At 43.0% G+C, this 18,985-nt stretch overlaps 2 protein-coding genes across 2 annotated transcripts in view; both read right to left on the bottom strand.

Annotated features, from left to right (window-relative positions):
* ZC2HC1B (zinc finger C2HC-type containing 1B) overlaps positions 1-1,122 on the bottom strand; it is a 71,913-nt gene extending 70,791 nt beyond the window's left edge. Inside the window, exon 1 of the mRNA XM_062187281.1 lies at positions 1,095-1,122. Within this exon, the coding sequence (XP_062043265.1) occupies positions 1,095-1,122 (28 nt within the window). The remainder of the gene's footprint in view (positions 1-1,094) is intronic.
* Positions 1,123-1,882: 760 nt separating this feature from the next.
* On the bottom strand, positions 1,883-17,942 carry LTV1 (LTV1 ribosome biogenesis factor). Its single transcript, XM_062186867.1, has 11 exons — positions 17,799-17,942; positions 16,719-16,850; positions 15,457-15,630; positions 10,927-11,014; positions 8,800-8,941; positions 7,858-8,119; positions 5,039-5,166; positions 3,710-3,849; positions 2,749-2,801; positions 2,363-2,563; positions 1,883-2,249 (listed from the first exon to the last, which is right to left on the bottom strand). The coding sequence occupies exons 1-11, from the start codon at positions 17,799-17,801 to the stop codon at positions 2,139-2,141; spliced, it is 1,434 nt and encodes a 477-aa protein (XP_062042851.1). The 5' UTR covers positions 17,802-17,942; the 3' UTR covers positions 1,883-2,138.
* Positions 17,943-18,985: the final 1,043 nt, after the last annotated feature.

Below are 18,985 nucleotides of genomic sequence, written 5' to 3'. Positions count from 1 at the left end.
CTAGGTCCTGCTGTTCCCTGTCTTTTCTGAAATTTTTTTTTCCTATCCATTCACTCACATACTTACTGACTGTACGTCAAGTGACAGGCACTGTTCTAGAATTTGGGGACAAAGCAATAACCAAAATTTCTGCCTTAAGCTTATTCTAGTGAGGGGAGACTCAAAAAGTTTCTATACCACAAGGTGCTATGGATCATGTAAAACAAGGGAGGGATTATGCTATTATTAAATACATGCTTGGGGAAAAGCTTGTAAGGAATGTGACAATTAAACACCAACCTTGAGGAAGATTTACTTGCAGTAAAAAACACTTCAGGGCACCAGTAAGTGTCAAGATCCTCATCACAAATGGTATTTGTCACAGTGTTGAGTTATATTTTGCTGCATATGCCTGGCCTCCTCGGATGTAGTTGTTAAAAGCAAAAACCCTGTTTCTGTAAATTCCCAACAGCTCAAAACATTATCACCTATTGGTTATAGATGACTGAAATATCAACTTATTTAAAATACTACTCTCCTCAATAAAATTGGGATCTTGAAATTTGGAGTAAAATCAGCCTGAATCACAATATACTTCATTAAGACTTGTGGCTTAGTGGTATTCTCCTAATTGTAAATATAAGACATGCTGATTTAGACCTGCTTAGCCAGCTGTAATGAAATTAGCACCTCATGAGATGGACTTAGAATAGCAACAGGGCAAAGTAACATCCAGTGACTGTAAGACTTGCCAGTTCTGACAATCTTCATATTTAGATAGCTATCAAAATAAACTGTCAATCCTTCTAAGATTTACCTTCCTAATACATAAACCACCATCTGACCTTTTGCTTCTAAAGGTTGTCACTTCAATACACTCTTCAGTACCTTACTTCTAAAAAAAGCTCTTTAGCCAACATTTTTTCTTAACCAATGTAGCCAGAATACCTAATGTTATTATTTTTTGTAATTTTTAAAAATTCTGTAATTTACTTAGATTTAAACTGATTAAAACTTGGTAGAGCAAAGTTAACACCTAACAGCTTTGGAAAAGCCATAATAATCAAATAATTACAGATGAAGACACTAATAATTTAGATATAAATGCAGCTCACCTGCCAAAAACAGTTCTGCCCCAGCCATTCTGTTCCCAACTCAAACTGACACTGTCACCACAGATTTTTACAGTCTAGTCCAGGTAATAACACATTAGTCAGGTGCACAAGAACAAGGTCACTAATCTGTCTGTTTCAACAAGTCAGAGTTTACCAAATAATCAACAATTGTGATGGCATCACTGCTTACACCTTGAAAAAGTTTAAAGAAGTTAAAACAAAAGCAACTTATCAAAAACAGGGAAGGTTTTCAACTCTGTATTTTAATCAAGTATGAACTGTTCCAAGCATTAAATAATGTTGAAAACACAAACTGTCTAGTTGGAACTGGAGTAAATATTTCTGATTTTGACCTAGGGACTCACTGAAGCCAAGTTAAGTTTTCTTGATTATTTCTTCTACTATTCTGTTTCCTGATTTCAGTGTTCCTAAATCCCAAAAGCGAGTCATCAGGCAATGCTACAGGAAATCTGAATCCTAACAAACTTAATATTCAGTTTTAACATATTTTTGAAATCATTCTTTGTATACAGCAAGGGAAAACTTAGCTTCCTACCAGTGGAACTTTCTCAGGAAAATTCTTCTCACCACTGAGAATAAACTCAGCATTTCAAAATTGAGTTTAACCAGGCCACTTTTCTACATACAGCAAATTAAACCATGTAATTCCTGAAAAGGCGTGGAAAGGATTCAAAGAAATATTTGAGAACATCTGCAAAAAAACAGCTATGACAACCATATAAATAAATGAATACACCAATTCCACTCAAATTATGAAGATATTTTCCTTTAATTTAACCAAACATTTCACATTCATGAAGTCATTTAATTCAGAGCAAATCCAAGCTTATAAAATTAAATTTAAAAATATTACAGTATTTACAAGACAGGGGATAGTTGCTGCTATAAAATACAAATATTAGATTTTTCTCTTTAATACCTGCCAGTAAAAATGGCAGAACAGTTTTGACTCTGAAGATATTGATTACTGAACATAATGAGGCGCCCATTGTAGAGAATGTGATTATCCCAAATCTTCTATTTCTATAACTTTAGACCCTCAACATTCTTCTTCAAGTTCAGCAGCTCCTTTTCCTGGCGCCTTTTCTCCAATTTGAATGCTAACTTGTTGGCTTTCTTCTCCACTCTCCGTTCCTGTACAAGAGTATACTTATGTTATTTCAAATCTTTAAACTATTTTCATAAACAAAAGTTTCCTGTAACTTCCCTTTTACCAGGTAGGGTAACATTTAAAAAATATGCTTTACCTTGCGCTCTTCTTTTATAGCTTGCTTTCTCGCTCTTTTATCTTCTTTGCTTTCATTTTTAGAACGTGGTTGGGTTGATACCTTTGGCAGATCACTGGCATTAATCATTTGCATTCGCTCAACTTGTTTTGTTGTGAGTCCTTTCACAGGTAAGACATCGAGAGGTATTCCTGTTTTAGAAGACAGTCGGATTTGTTTGGGCTAAAATAAAGATGAAATGGCACTACAGTTATTTACTAGTCATACTTAAAAACAGCACAGCTATGACACACTATTGGTGCTTTTTCCGGTAAGCACTCTATCACAAGGATAAAGGTACTGAGAAAATCTGTACACTCCATTTCTTGCACTGCACATTTCAAAGAGCTAAGGACAGTAGAACTTACCTTTGGTTGATACTTGATAAGCTGTGGGTGATTATATAAATTTGAGTATGTGCCTAAAAAAAACAAAAGACTATGAATAAGTTTTCAGTCAGCATACTGAAGTCTCTTATAAATGTTTATTAAATTATTTATCATAGGAATATTATCCTCCAAAATAATTTTTTCCATAATATCCTCAAGCCTAACTTTTTTTGTTTTTTTGACAGGCAAAATGGACAGTGCTGTTGGTTCACCCTCCAATGGCCACTGCGGCCGGCGCATCTCGCTGATCCGAAGCCAGGAGCCAGGTGCTTTTCCTGGTCTCCCATGCGGGTGCAGGGCCCAAGGACTTAGGCCATCCTCCACTGCCTTCCCAGGCCATAGCAGAGAGCTGGCCTGGAAGAGGGGCAACCAGGATAGAATCCGGCGCCCCAACCGGGACTAGAACCCGGTGTGCCGGCACCGCAAGGCGGAGGATTAGCCTGTTAAGCCACGGCGCCGGCCCTAACTTCTTCTAAAATATATATACTTTTGGGACAGTTATTAGGTACAGTAATTAGGTCAATGCTTGGGATTTTTCACAACCCAAATTAGTGCCTGGTTAGAGTCCCAGCTCCTTTGCTTTAGATCCAGCTTCCTGCTAATGTGTATACTGGGAGGAAGCACATGATAGTTCAAGTACATGGCTCTCAGCCACTCATGTGGGCAATCAGGACTGCCTTTTGGGCTCCTGGCTAGAGCCTGGCCTAACCCTGGTTGTTGCAGGCTTTTGGGGAGTAAACCACCAGATGGAAGATCTCTATCAGATTAAGATAAAAATTTAAAAATTTTTTCTCTCTGTCTCTCTCTCACTGTCCACTCTGTCAAAAAAAAAAAAAAAATTTAAAAATTAAATTTATATATATATCTTCCAAGCTGATGTATTAATTCTTTAAAATTACTACCAGACATTTGGCAATGAAATGGACACGAAGATACTTACTACAAATGGATTCACAATCCCACTTCTCCTTGGGTTCTTCAAGAACAACAGTAGTAAGTTCTTCCTCCTCAGACTCATCCAGCTTATTCATTGGCACATCTTGATCTTCAAAGGGCTCAATAGTATTCAATTTCACACAGCTTTTGGTTGAGTTTTTAAAAGTGAAGACATAGGAGAGGAAAAAACACCATTATACTATGTGTCACTACAGCTACACTTAGAGCTATAGAAACAATTTTTAAAATGCATATACTCCTGGGCTCCTGTCTTTGTTTGTTAAACTTTATTCTACCCAGGCCTGCTCTTTTGTTACGGTAGATTCTAGACATTCACTCTACTGCCAGGTATGTAAGACTGTAAGACATATTAAACATGCTGGTACTTGTCCTAAGAAAACAAGCTTTTTTAAAGCCCAGAGAAACATTAGCTCATCTGTTTTCCAAAAGTATTCACAGTACATAGTTTCTTTTCCCACTATGGGATCTGCATAGTACAAAGATCATGGAAGATCAGACCTTTCTAGCAGATTTAAGCATCTTGGTAGTTTCAGAGAAGAGTCAGCTTGAAACAAATGCTGAGTTGCCAAATAATTGGCTGGTCAGTTCTGCTAACCCAGTTGGACAAACAAACCCTTATCTTTCTGTAAACCATAAACATCTACTGCTCAGAGCATCTGGCATTTCAGAAAGATGAAAACAAAGTATATACTTGTAAATCAGAATAACTTTTCAAAGTGGCCAGAACCACCATATTAATTCTCCAACTGGAAGATGCACTCATATTTTCTTGACCCTTGGTTATTCTAGGACTCTTCAAGTCATAGATGGAGAAAGTAGTTCTTTGTGTGTTCCCCCTGTTATTTTCAGCTTCAGAACTCCTCATATCAAAACAGAGACAAAACAAGGAGCAGGTCTTTAGCCTAGCAGTTAAGAAATCCAAGTCCCATATGGGAGTACCTGAGTTTGATTCCCTACTCTGATTCCTGTTTCCTGCCAATGCAAACCCTGAGAGGCGATGGCTCAAGGAATTGGTTTTCTGCGACTCACATGGAACACTTGGATTGAGTTCCTACTCTGAGTACCTGCTTTGGCCCTGGTCCAGTCCCAGCAGTCAGGTGGGCATTTGGGGAATAAAGTAGCAAACAGCAGGTGGGAAGTCTCTGTGCCTGTCTGCCTCTCAAGAAAAAAACTGATGAATAATGTATAAGGCAAAATGTACTGTTTCTTAATATAGATGCTGATGAGCTAAATTTTCTCACAAATCATTTATCAAACTACAGACTTTATTTGAAGATGAAAAAAAGCAGGTAAACAAGGAAAGTCATCATACTTCTCTGCCTTCTCCTTATAATAGTCATTCAAAACTTCCTGTAATCGACTGCTGTCTACTTGAATGGAACCTTCCAACTCAGTGTTGTCCAGAGCCCCGATTTCATCATCATCGTATTGTTCATAAAACTTAAAATATAAGCACAGAAAAGATTTCATAAAAAAGAAATGTACTTATTAACACTACAGCATCCAAACATTATTTTCACAGTAATTTTATTCCTATATATTAAACACTATTTTAAGACCACACTACCATTACAATATACATAGGGTTCAGCATTGTTAAGTAGTAGGTTGTAGAAGACTTTTTAAATTTAAGATTTATTAAGTAGAGTGACACAGAGTGAGAATGAGAAAGATCTTGCATCTGTTGGTTCACTCCCTAAAGGGCTGCAATGGCCAGAGTTGGGCACGGCTGAAGCTGGGAGCCTGGAACTTCATTCGGTCTCCCATGTGGCAGCAGGGACCCAAAAGTACTTGGGCCATCATTTGCTGCTTTCCCAGGTACATCAGCAGGACCCGAACTACTGCTCCCAAATGGGATGCCAGCAACACAAATGCCATCTTTTGGCATAGAAGACATCTCTGCTCAGTACTTTTTTAAAATTTTGTATTTAGACTGAAAATAGGCTCCCACTGAACATGAAGCAAGAAGCAGTCACTCTATTAAGTCTGGAGAAAAAGTTGCTAGGCATGTGGGAGACCTGGACTTGGCTTCTGGCTTCAGCCTGGCCCAGAACTGACTAATGAGGGTATCTGGGGAGTGAACTGGTGGATGGGTTCCCTCTTTCTCTGCTTTCCAAAAGAATAACATAAAAGAAATTAAAAGTTGTAACTTTTGGGGCCGGCACTGTGGCACAGGTTAATCCTCCACCTGCAGTGCGGGCATCCCATATGGGCGCTGGTTCTAGTCCCGGCTGCTCCATTTCCAATCCAGCTCTCTGCTATGGCCTGGGAAAGCAGCAGAGGATGGCCCAGGTCCTTGGGCCTCTGCACCCATATGGGAGACCGGGAAGAAGCGACTGGCTCCTGGTTTCGGATTGGCATAGCTGCGGCCGTTGCAGCCATCTGGGGAGTGAACCAGGAAGGAAGGAAGGAAGACCTTTCTCTCTGTCTCACCCTCTCACTGTCTGTAACTCTACCTCTCAAATAAAATAAATAAAATCTTAAAAAAAAAAGTTATAACTTATCTTGGATTTACCCTGAATGAAACACATCCTTCATTCATGGAACAGTCTGAACTACTATATAAATATCAAATACAACTTTAAGGCTTGAGATGTACTAATGAGCACTAACACAAAAATCTCTGCCCTTGAAGACAATCCTACATACAAAGTAAGTAATAATCACATCACAGATGATGTCAGGAAAGTGTATAAAACAGGATATGTGGGAAACAGAACTTGCATAAACAAATGGGCTACTAAACAGAAATATCAGCACTGTATTCAGCATAGAATGAAATCCAGGACATCATAATTTAGTTTTTCCCTTTTACAACTTATTTTATTTGAAAGGCAGAGTTAGAGAGTCAGAGAGAGAAAATCCATTCAATGGTTCACTCCCCAAATGGCAGCAACAGCCAGGGCTAGGCTAAGCTGAACCCAGGAATCTGGAACTCCAACCGGGTTTCCCACGCGGGTGGAAGGGACCCAAGCAAGTGGGTCACCTTTCACTGCTTTCTTCGGTACATTAGCAGGAAGCTGTATCGATACAGAGCAGCTGAGACTTGAACAGGTTTCCAAATGGAATGCTGGCATCATGGGTGGCAGCTTAACTCACTGTACTCAACATTGGCCCCCAACAATTCAGGCTTCTGAAGTATCTTAGACTCTTACTCCTTTCTGGTTTCTTTTTTTTTTTTTTTTTTTAAGATTTTATCTATTTATTTGAGAGGTAGAGTTACAGACAGTGAGAGGGAGAAACAGAGAGAAAGGTCTTCCATCCGCTGGTTCACTCCCCAAATGGCTGCAACGGCCAGAGCTATGCCAATCCAAAGCCAGGAGCCAGGTGCTTCTTCTGGGTCTCTCATGCGGGTGCAGGGGCCCAAGCACTTGGGCCATCCTCTACTGCTTTCCCAGGCCATAGCAGAGAGCTGGATGGGAAAGAAGAGCAGCCGGGACTAGAACCGGCGCCCATATGGGATACTGGCGCCGCAGGCGGAGGATTAACTTACTGCGCCACAGCGCCGGCCCCTCCTTTCTGTTCTTTACCATTAGTTGTGTTCAGAACTTCAGATATGAGAAACAGAAAGAAATAGAATTTTGTTTATGCTCAGGCAAATGCTTTAGGAAAACAGTGTAACCTTGTATTATGTATTATCATCAGAGATTCTAAATCATGATGTCATTCAAAGAGGAAACATAGAAGAAATGGCTAACTCTTTTGACCTACATTCTTTCCAGAATTAAAGTTAGAGTGGTTCCCTGTCTTTTTATTAAAAGATATGAAGGACCAGCATTGTGGTGTGGCAGGTAAAGCCTCCACCCGTGACACCAGCATCCCACATGGGAGCTGGTTCATGTCCTGGCTGCTCCACTTCCAATCCAGCTCTCTGCTCATGGCCTGGGGAAGGCAGAGGAAGATGGCCCAAGTACTGGTCCCCTGACATTCATGTGGGAGATAGCAAGGATCCAGTGAATGAAAGCTCTGTCTTTCCCTTTCTCTTGCTCTTTAAAACAAACAAAGTTCAAAGAGAGAGAGGCTGCCTCTAACACTTAAAAGTTTTGGCTTTTGGTCTCAATCCCTCCCCCTTTTCATAAATAAAATTTACTAGGAGATAGTGTTAACACGTCCTTCATTTTGAGAACTTACCTTCTCAAACCTCTCGTCATGCAGAGTCAGCTGTTCATTTCTCCTCATGACAGAGGAAGTCATAGAATACTCTGTGAAGCGACTTTTGGTTTCCTCATCCCAGAACAAGTGGTTTTCTATAGATTCTTGAGGCTTCCCAGGGACAGACACATCATCTTCATCTGACAGCAGGCCTGTAGAGTCACAGTCATCACCATCACTGCCATCTGCCTTCTCATCATCCATATCTTCCCACTCACTGCCATCTTCACTCTCACATTTCCTTTAAGTCAAAGAGTCATAAATCATGTGTCAGAACAACTTTAAAAATAACAGAACAACTTTATAAAACAGCCACTGTGAAACAGCAAGTTAAGCCGCCACTAGAGATGTCTGCATCCTACATGAAAGTGCCCAGAATCAAGCACTGCTTGTTTCTAATCCAGCTTCTTGCTAATGTGCACCCCAGGATGCAGCAGGGATGGCTCAAATTCTTGGGTCCCTGCCAGCCACCTGGTAGACCTGCATTGGGTTCTAGGCTCCTGGCTTCAGTTTGGCCCAAGCCTAACTATTGTAGGCACTGGGGGAGTGAACCAGCAGATGGAAGATCTGTCTCTTCCTTTCAGATAAAATACACAAACATTAATTTTTGTTAACACTGGTAGAGTAGGAGGGTACTTCAGGATGTGCTCTTATTAGGGCAGGACTAATGACGGTGCTTGATCCATCTGTCTTGAGAGGAAAAGCAATGAAGTGACAATCAAGATCCTTGGACTCTAGCCCTACTCTAACTCACTAAGAGCTGGTAAAGACCTCATGCCTCATTTTCTGCTCTAAGAAATCAAAGTCTCAGATGAAATGCTCTGGAAGATCTCTTCCAACTGTAACTTTCTATGGTTATATCCCACTGAAGAAGCCAACAGTCAGATCATCCCTATTTCAAAACAACCCACAGATAGATACCGTGAATCCATTCCATCTTCCTCGCCTGCAGGCTTATTGGCCCTAAGAATAAAGTCATCTTCAAGCAGATTATCTGGATCATCAAAGTCAAAATCATCATCAAGAGCCGCAACAATGTCAGGATCAAAATCCAGCCGCGGCCCTAGAAAGAAAAATTGGTCAATGATTCCCAAGAGCATAATTCGTTCACTTAATTACATAATCTGAATACCAGTTATATGCCAGATTCTGTTTAGGTACTGAGGATACCAAAATAAATAAGAACTTCAACAAGTTCAGTCTAGAGAGGAAGTGACATACAGATGTGTAATTCCAGGTTAAAAGATGAAAATAGTCCCTCTCCTCTTTCAATATCCACTGGTTAAAAACACCCTTCCAGAGTCAGCACTGTGGTGTAGCAGGTAAAGCCGCTGCCTGCAGTGCCGGATCGAGTCCTGGCTGCTCCACTTCTGATTCAGTTCTCTGCTATGGCCTGGGAAAGCAGTAGAAGATGGCCCAGGTCCTTGGGCCCCTGCACCCTTGTGGGAGACCTGAAGGAAGCTCCTGGCTCCTGGCTTCGGATCGGCACAGCTCTGGCCATTGTGGCCAACAAGGGAGTGAACTAGCAGATGGAAGACTCTCTCTCTCTCTGCCCCTCCTTCTCTGTTAAACTCTGCCTTTCAAATAAATAAATCTTAAAACACACACACACACACACACACCCTTCCAATACATATTTCTAACACAAAACTTTAATTAAACTTTAGAGCTTTTGCCTGCAGGAATAAACTGGGCTTCAAAATCAACTTACTGTTGGAAGTAACTACATTTATTAATTGTAGACCGTTACACTTTCAGTCTTTTTCACACTATGAAATTCTTATATATCAACTATCTATTTTCCTGTAGTAAAAACTATCAATTATATTTTCCTGTAGTAAAAACACTAGAAAAACTTCTCAGTTATAATCTGAAGTGACTTCCGACTCCCTCTGCTTACATTGTCACCGTTTAATTCTCCATCTCTGCCTTTTGCATCTTTGCCTTTTGTTCTGTCTGGAACACTCTCGCTTCTCCATCCCTCCCAACTTCTCCTGAGGCAACTAAGAAATCTGTTAATTCCTCTGGGAAGCCTTGGTCATCTCTGAGGCTGGGTTTGGGCTTGCTCACCCCACCTGCTTTTATGCGACTGTACTATAAATTAACTTCTCAGTTCTTACTGCTTCTTTCTTGAGCTCAGGAACTATCCTTTATTTTGCTTTAACCCACAACCCTGCCACACAGGTGACAACCCAAAAGTCTGTAATAAAACACTGAGCAGATGTCATGGGGTGAATGTTCATCAGTAATTAAAGCAATAATGGGAGGAGTTTGGAGCAAAAGTTAAGCTGCTTCTTGGGATGCCTGCATCTGAGTAAGTTTGCCTGGCTCAGAACCTAGATGCTGCACTTCAGATTCAGCTTCCTGCTAATGAACACCCTGGAAGGCAGCACATGATGGCTCTAGCACCTGGGTTCCTGCTACCCATATGGAGTTTTGGGCACCTAGCTTCAGTCTGGCCCATGCCTGGCTGTTGTGGCCATTTGGGGAATGAATCAGTAGATGGAAGATCTTTCCCTGCCTTTCAAATGAAATGAAAAACAGATAGCTAAAAATTAAAGAAAAATTGAGGCAACCTGGGAGAAAATTAACAAACACTGCTTCTGTAGACTTTTTGGTGTTCTAAATATAAAAGTAGGTACTGAAAAAAAAGTCTTTGTAGTATATTTGGAATGGATGGGAAGATGAAATTCTAAAAAATAGTGTCTTGGGAGAAACTGTGAAAAACAGATTTTTCAAAATTGCACTGTTGGTAATGAATGATGACTACCACTTATCTCTGTAAAAGATTAGGTGAACATTAAAATTCCTTTTTCAGGATGCCAGAAATAGTTTCCCACTTTCTTCTCCAAACAGGATTTCTCAAGAATTTGATGGCAGTCACAAAAGCAGACCACGGCCATCCCTGATGATCTCTAATCCAAATTCCAGACAAATCTCAGAAGTTTCAACATTTTATCAGGCATAGAAAAATCCTACATCATCACTTTATGTTTCTTTTTCTAAAACACACTTATTCACTTGAAGAGCTAAAGAAATTAAACATACCTGACACTGGAGCTGCTTTATTTAGCAATCCAACGTCTTCCTCAAACTCTGATGCAAACACCGATGAAGGCAACTTAATTCCAGTGCTCTTATAAAAGGAATTACACAATGGTTAGGTTTGTTTAGAAACACTTCTCAGCTTCTGTATTGGGCTAAAAAGTACACTCCCCAAATTCATGACCACCCAGAACCTCAGATGTGATTTTTTTTTTTTTTTTTTGGACAGACAGAGTGGACAGTGAGAGAGACAGAGAGAGAATGGTCTTCCTTTACCGTTGGTTCACCCTCCAATGGCTGCTGCGGCTGGCGCACCGTGCTGATCCGAAGCCAGGAGCCAGGTGCTTCTCCTGGTCTCCCATGGGGTGCAGGGCGCAAGTACTTGGGCCATCCTCCACTGCACTCCCAGGCCACAGCAGAGAGCTGGCCTGGAAGAGGGGCAACCGGGACAGAATCCAGTGCCCCGACTGGGATTAGAACCCTGTGTGCCGGCGCCGCTAGGCGGAGGATTAGCCTAGTAGCCACGCCGGCCCATTTTTCTTTTTTAAAGATGTATTTTATTTGAAAGTCAGAGCCACAGAGAGGGAGGGGGGAGAGGGGGAGAGGGGGAGAGGGGGAGAGGGGGAGAGGGGGAGAGGGGGAGAAGGGGAGAAGGGGAGAAGGGGAGAAGGGGAGAGGGGGAGAGGGGGAGAGGGGGAGAGGGGGAGAGGGGGAGAAGGGGAGAAGGGGAGAAGGGGAGAAGGGGAGAGGGGGAGAGGGGGAGAGGGGGAGAGGGAGAGAGGGAGAAGGGGAGAAGGGGAGAAGGGGAGAAGGGAAGAGGGGAGAAGGGGAGAAGGGAAGAGGGGGGAAGGGGAGAAGGGAAGAGGGGGAGAAGGGGAGAGGGAGAGGGAGAGAGGGAGAAGGGGAGAAGGGAAGAAGGGAAGAGGGGAAGAGGGGAAGAGGGGAAGAAGGGGAGAAGGGGAGAAGGGGAGAAGGGGAGAGGGAGAGGGGGAGAAGGGGAGAAGGGGAGAAGGGGAGAGGGGGAGAGGGGGAGAGGGGGAGAGGGGGAGAGGGGGAGAGGGGGAGAAGGGGAGAAGGGGAGAAGGGGAGAAGGGGAGAGGGAGAGAGGTCTTCCATCCACTGGTTCACAACCCAAATGCCTGTAGTGGCCATAACTGCAGTCTAAAGCTAGCAGCCAGGAACTTCATCCAGGTCTCCTACATAGGTGCAGGGGCCCAAGGACTCAGGCAGTCCTCTGCTGCTTTCCCAGGCGCATTTGCAGGAAGCTGAATTAGAAGTGAAGCACCCAGGACTCAGACCTGCGCTCACATGGGATACTGGCATTGCAGGAGGTAGGTTAACTAGTTAGACTACAATGCTGGCCCCACATTGTGATTTTTTTCAAACTGAGTACAAAGCTGGTGTTGTGGTATAGCAGATAAGCCACTGCCTGTGACACCAGCATACCATATGGGTACCAGTTTGTGTCTCAGCTGCTCCACTTCCAATCCAGCTCCCTGCTAATGCACCTGTGAAAAGCAACAGAAGATAGCCCAAGTACTTGGGCCCTGCCACCCACGTGGGAGGCCCAGAAGATGCTCATGGCCTCTCACTGAAGCCTGGCCCAGTCCTGGCCATTGTGGCCATTTAGGGAATAAACCAGCAAATGGAGGATCTCTGTCCCTCCCTTTAACTCTGCATTTCAAATAAATAAATCTTAAAAAAAACAAAACAGAGTCTTTGCAGGTATAGTTAGTTAAGATGAGGTGATACTGGATTAATGTAGGGCCTAATCCTATGAATGGGGTGCCCTCATAAGGCCACATGAAGACACAGGACACACAGGGGAGAGTGCCATATGAAGATGAGGCAGACCAGTGAGGCACCTGCAAGCCAAGGAACCCTAAAGACTGACTGTCAGCAACCTGTGGAAGGAAGGAGTGAGGCAGGCAGCAGTCTCCCTCCTAGCCCAACCCTCCACTGACTTGATTTCAGACTACTGGCTTCCACATCTGTGGGAGAATGTGTTTCTGCTGTTTTAAGTCACCCAGTTTGTGGTCACTGTTACCACAGCCAAGGAAACTGTTACAGCTCCAACCTGAATCCCCTCCCCAGCTTTTGTTGTTTTAAATAACTACATTCTATTGGCATCCCAAAAGTAACCTCCCTGTTATGTGTCACAGTGCCTTTCCTGCTACCCTGTTCTCTTCAATCCTCAAACCCTGTGAGCAAGCAGCATGTTTTAGTGAAAGAACAAAAGTTAAACAAGCTTAAAAGGCACACATGGCTTAGACTGGTCAAGCCTGGCTGTGGGATTCAAATCCAGGTTTCCTAACTCTACTGGCCTGAAGTTTCAAAACAAAATTAATCTTTGTCTTCTTAAACTACAGATAATGCCTCAATCTTTACTAATAGCACAGCTTTTCTCTCAATCAGCAGTCTTAATCTTCGGGTGGTCAAATCATTTCTCTGTCCCCATGAACTCTCCCATATACAGTGATTTCACGGACATCTCTTTGGTCCTTAGTATCCTCATGGTTAACCAAGACATAACTTACTGCAACATCTGCTCAGTTCATCTTTACTTAACCGAATCTTCAGAACATTACTAGATTAAACTCCCTTAGTATTTTTATTATGTTACCAGCCTGAATTTATAATAGGTCTCATTTTCCACTCTATTTAACCACCTGATTTTTAAGACACTGTAAAATCAAAGCCTACTCCATGTATCTAACTTTCTGTTACTCAACAAACAAGATGATCACACAGATCATACAAATGAAGTCCAGTTCTTGTCATAATTCACAATAATTTACTGAGCAGGCATGCACAAGACCTTGTGGCCCACAATATTCCCTATGCCTCTGCTGGCTGGCTGAATGCCCCTTCTCTTTCCAAGAGTATCCATCTCTTAGTGGCCAGCTAGGTCCTACCAATACGTGAAGCCCTTCCTGCTGTGCTAGAACATTCCTCCATGGAAACGCCCCTTCTTCCTCACATGATGCCATCTATTTGAACATGTGCTGTCCTATATTCTGATCGTTCCTGATGCTTCAGATTCTTCCCATTGAACAACTAGTAGTAATATGAGGGTGACCACCACATGTCATCTGTTTACCTCAACACCCACCCCATTCTCAAGCCTGCAGTAGTACAAAGCTGATCTGAACATTCCCAGTTCACCGAGAGAGCACTCTGAGGACCATAAAGACAGCCTATTTATAGCAGGGTATGTGTAGTCCCATTAGCACATCCGACTAAGCCACAATTTAACACAGGATAGCGGGAATAGCTTCCAAAATGAGTTTCTCAGGAGCATAAACATGAGCAAAGATCTGGGTTGTTTGCTATACTTTTTTTTCTAAAAAGAAAAATAGGTTTACTAAGATGTAACTCACATACTATACAATGCACTCTTATAAAATGTATAATTTAGTGGATTTTTTTGTGTATTCTTTAAAATTGTGTTAAAAATATACACGTAGTCTTCCAGCTGACTCAAAAGTACTCTGAGGTAGATGTTTGGCCTCATGCTAAGACATCTGCATCCCATACTGCAATGCCTGAGATGACATCTGCCTCTGGCTCCTGATTCATATCCTGCCCATGCAGACCCTGGGAAGCAGCAGGTGACAGCTCAAATCCTTGAATCCCTTCTATCCTTGGTAGACCTGTGTTGTGTTCCTGGCTTGTACCTTTGGTCCAGCCCAGTCGTGGCTGCTGTGGGTACTTGGGGAATGAACCAGTAAATTAAGACTATTTCTCTGTCTCTTGAATTAAAAAAAAAGGTGGGATGGGGTGGTGTATGGCACTGTGGCACAGTGGGTTAAACAGCCCATACTGGAGATCTGGTTCAAGTCCTGGCTACTCTGCTTCTGATTCAGCTCCTGCTAATGTGCCTTATGAAAGAAGTGGAAGATGGTCCAAGTGTTCAGGGCCTCTGCACCCATGTGGGAGACTTAGATGGAACCTACTACAAGTTCCTTATTTCAGCGTGGCTCAGCCCTGGCTATTGCAGTCATTTGGGAAGTGAACCAACGGATGGAAGATCTCTGTGTAACTTGCCTTTCAAATAAACAAATCTTAAAAATAATTAAGGAGGCCCATTTTGGTGCAGCAGGTTAAGCCACTGCTTTTGACACTGACATCACATATCAGAGTGCCAGTCTGAGGCCCAGCTATTCTGCTTCTGATCCAGCATCCTGCTGATGCACCTGAAAAGCCAACAGCTGATGGCACAAGTACTTGGTCCTGGCTGTTGTGGCCAGTGGATGGAAGATCTCACAATCATTCTGCCATTCAAAGACATAACTTCTAAAAAAAAAAATTCCAAACCTTTAAAAAGGCTGTTACTTTACACCTGCCTTCAGAGAAGAGGTGGCCTACTCTCTGAATATACAGAGGCACAGACATATATACACACAACATCAAGTGAAGGCTCGGCATATCTTTGTGAGCTTCTACAACAGTTCTTGCCCCAGTTACCTTGATTTAAAAATGGTTTCTTCACTTACTCACACATTCTCACTTAAAATTGCAGAAAAAGCTTACTGGAATTACTAAAGTTTCTTCCTTTTCATCTCTCCTGTTGTGTGTTCTCAAAGTACTTGTGGGAATAAGCTCTGAGGGCCCAGACGCTTCCTTCAGGTGCTGTAAGTAGTCATAGTCATCATCGAAGAACACTCCATACTTTCTCTGTTCTGCTCGCCTTTCTTCATCATTTATCTGCAAAACAGAATTAGTACCCCTCCAAGGATTAGGCTTAAAAATCTGACAAAGAATACAACTTTCAGACAACAGACGCCACATGAACACTTTGTGCCATCTTGACACTCAGAGCTTCCAAATTAGACTGCTGCATAAAATTAAAATGGAAGGAAAACTCCTCCTTCCACTAGACACTTCCATGCAACAAAGTGAGTCAAGAAACGCAAGCAAGTATCTTACCATGTACAACGCTACTTCAAAAATTTCATGGAAAAATGAAGTTGAAAAAGTTTTGGTGTGAAAAATTTTGGAAATCCATGTATAGTTTTTCACATTATGCATTTTTCACAAGCTTCTTGAAGAACCTTCGTATGGATACATTAGAAAAAAATGTTTTGTAGCAGAAAGTTTTTGAACTATCCTTGTATTTGAAGGATTAGAAGACTTGCAGGACTTCAAAGATAAATGTAATTTCTTGCATTTATATGCAAAGAAATTTCTCAACAGATAACAAAACTGGCTTTATTTAAAAAGGTAAGTTTGGCCAACTTCTCCCAACATTCCCTTTAGCTTTATCTGTACTTAACAAGTATAGTTTCACTTCAAAGCTCCCCAGCATTTTCTAAAGCTAACCCATGAGCTCAGATGTCCTGCATTTCATGAGATGAGTGACCAGCAGGCAAAATGCAGTTTGTGGTTAGGACACAGCAGCATCTTAGGGGAAGCGTGTAAGAACAGATGGTTGTGCCCAAAAGAACATCATGGAAGACAGCAGTTGGCAGTTCAGTAATTTACCATTACTCGACAAGATTTGTTCATTTAAACATTTCAAAGATGCTTTATTCATGTGAAGGATGTAAAACAATCAGCACATGCACTATGCAGGGGCCCAAGTACTCAGGCCGCCTTCTGCTGCATTCCCAGGTGCATTAGCAAAGAGCTGGATCAGAAGCCACGCAGCTGGGGCTTACACTCATCACTCCAATCAATAAAGGGCACCAGCATCGCTGCAAGCTGTGGCTTAACCTGCTGCACCACAACTCCCACCCATGGATAACAATTTATTAACAGCCTGCCTAACTTACAGGCTATAAAACAGGACCTACTTTTTGGGCAGGCAAAAGAACCCTCTGGGGTGCAGTCTCATCTGCAGCCAAAGGATCTCGCTGGCTCCGGTGAACCAAGTGGAAAGACACTGCTTTCTTCTTCTCTATGAACGGCTTTTTCTTCCTATGAGGCTTCAAAGAACAGAATTAAAATAAGGCATTAAAACAGAACCAAAAGACAATGACTCTACCACAGTCCAGACATCTTCAGTTAGTCATATGAAGGATCAGCAGATTTTAATTCTACACTCCTAGGACAGGCAACATCAGCTGTGTTCTACAGAATCCCAACTTTTTTCCTTCAACAAACACTGGTTGAATAACTGCTCTGCTAGACCTTGTTATGGGGGCTGTGGACACAGCAGTGGGAAACTGTAACAGCTCAAGCACCTGCTTTTAGAGAGCAAATCAACACGACAATGATATCAGGTGAGGAAAATAAAACATGGTGATGTGAAAATGACTGAAGAGTTCCTTGACACTAGGTATGCAGGAAAGGTCTCCAACAGGTTGAACCAGAAGAACGAGGAACTCACCGGAAGAAAATTCACTTACCAAATAGTAAATGAAACCACAACACAAACAGCCAATGTGTTTAACAAGAGTCCTCATCCCTTTTGCTCTCTTCAGCGTTTATTTTCTTTTTAAACTGAAAAACCAGGTTACCAAGTGCCTTGTTTTGGGCCCAAACTTACTCTCCCACGAGGTCCGCTTTCCCAGAACAGACGGACAGGTGGACACCTGCCCCTCCCTCTCTGCCCGACCCCAGGAAGTACTGGGCGAGGGCTTTGTGGCCCGGGTCACACGGTTTTAAGTTAGCCCAAGGTATATGGAGCCGTAGGCCCCCAGGACTGAGAGAGGTCATTCTTTTCCGGTCACTCCCAGCACGCTCGGCCGTGGGTGGCTATAACCTGCCAAGTGTCGCCGGGGCAGGGAGGACACCCATTCCAGCACCCGCGCTGTTAAGCAGCCCCGACAGTATCCAGTCTCAGGCCGCAGTGGCTGCCGGCATTCCCGGAAGCAGCCCGGCCTCTCCAAACACAAAGCATCCCGCCGCCGAGACCACCAAGGCTTGCTCACCATGGTGCAGCCGCGCGGCGAGAGCCCCCAGGTGAAAGGCGACTACACCTTCGAAGCTTACGGGGAGGCCAAAAGGCACGAGCTCACGCCGGCGTCCGCAGCTTCTCCACACGTGCAGCCTCGGAACCCGGCAGTAACGTCACACATCAAGCTGAGGAAATGGACCAATCGCGGAGCAGCTGATGGATCGCGGCCGGAAGTTACGTGCACTCGCTCGGTCTCAGAGATCGCGAGAAGCTACTGAGAGGCGGGGCTAGTCCGGTTCCCACCCTGCGAGGGGCGGAGCGGTTCCTGCCAGAGTTTTTCTACCTGGGGCGAGGCAGGGAGTCGTTGGGCACCTCCTGCCTTTGAAGTGCGCAGTAGGTGTTTGTGGGCGAGCGTCGTTTTAGAGCGCCCCTCCTGAAACCAGGGCAGAGACTCTAGCTTCCCCATCATCTTGCACCATTTACCTGGTCAGCGCGTAAAAGACAAGAAAAACCCGCGCAGGTGCTAGGACGGCAGGTGTCCAGTCTCCAGTCCCTGAGGTGGCCTCGCCTGGGCTGCAGCATAGTCGGTTGCCTTAGCAATGAAGGACCGGACCTGGCTGTTGTAGGCTGCACCAGACTTAACCCAGGTCTTTCTTTTCCACTGTCAGAGAACTGCCTCCATCTGTCCCCTGGAGACCGTTGACTGTAGAGACATTTGAAATAAAAAAACAGGCAGGTTCTCTGGTGTTTGCATATCTTGTCTTACAAAATGGAAACGAATGCTACTTCTCTCCCAAGTAGTTTCTCAAACGCGGTACTGTGGTTTTAGCAAACTGGCTGTAGGCAGACCTGGGGAAAATTTCAGGCAGGTGCTGCTGCATTCTCATTGTTTTTCTTGAGCAAAAGAGTTGAAAATACATTCAAAGTAGCTTTTGTCTTAAATTTGTGTTTTCCCTTCCCCATTTCTGTTATCTTCCCAATGTTTGAGTTAGCTTGAATAATGTATTTACGTCATACATATTACCACAATAAATATTTGTGAAACATTCTTTTCTTTAAATATTTATTTTACTTACTTGAAAGGCAGAATGACAGAGAGAGAAGGCCTATTTTGTATTAAAAAATTATAGAAAAGAAAGACATTTTATAGAGAAACATCACAGTACAAGCATAGAAACATATCTTAGGGACTACACACCAAAGTGACAATAGTGATTAACT

The sequence above is a fragment of the Lepus europaeus genome, chromosome 3 (genome assembly GCF_033115175.1).
Source record: "Lepus europaeus isolate LE1 chromosome 3, mLepTim1.pri, whole genome shotgun sequence".
Classification (NCBI taxonomy): domain Eukaryota; kingdom Metazoa; phylum Chordata; class Mammalia; order Lagomorpha; family Leporidae; genus Lepus; species Lepus europaeus.
This window is presented reverse-complemented; position numbering and strand designations above follow the sequence as displayed.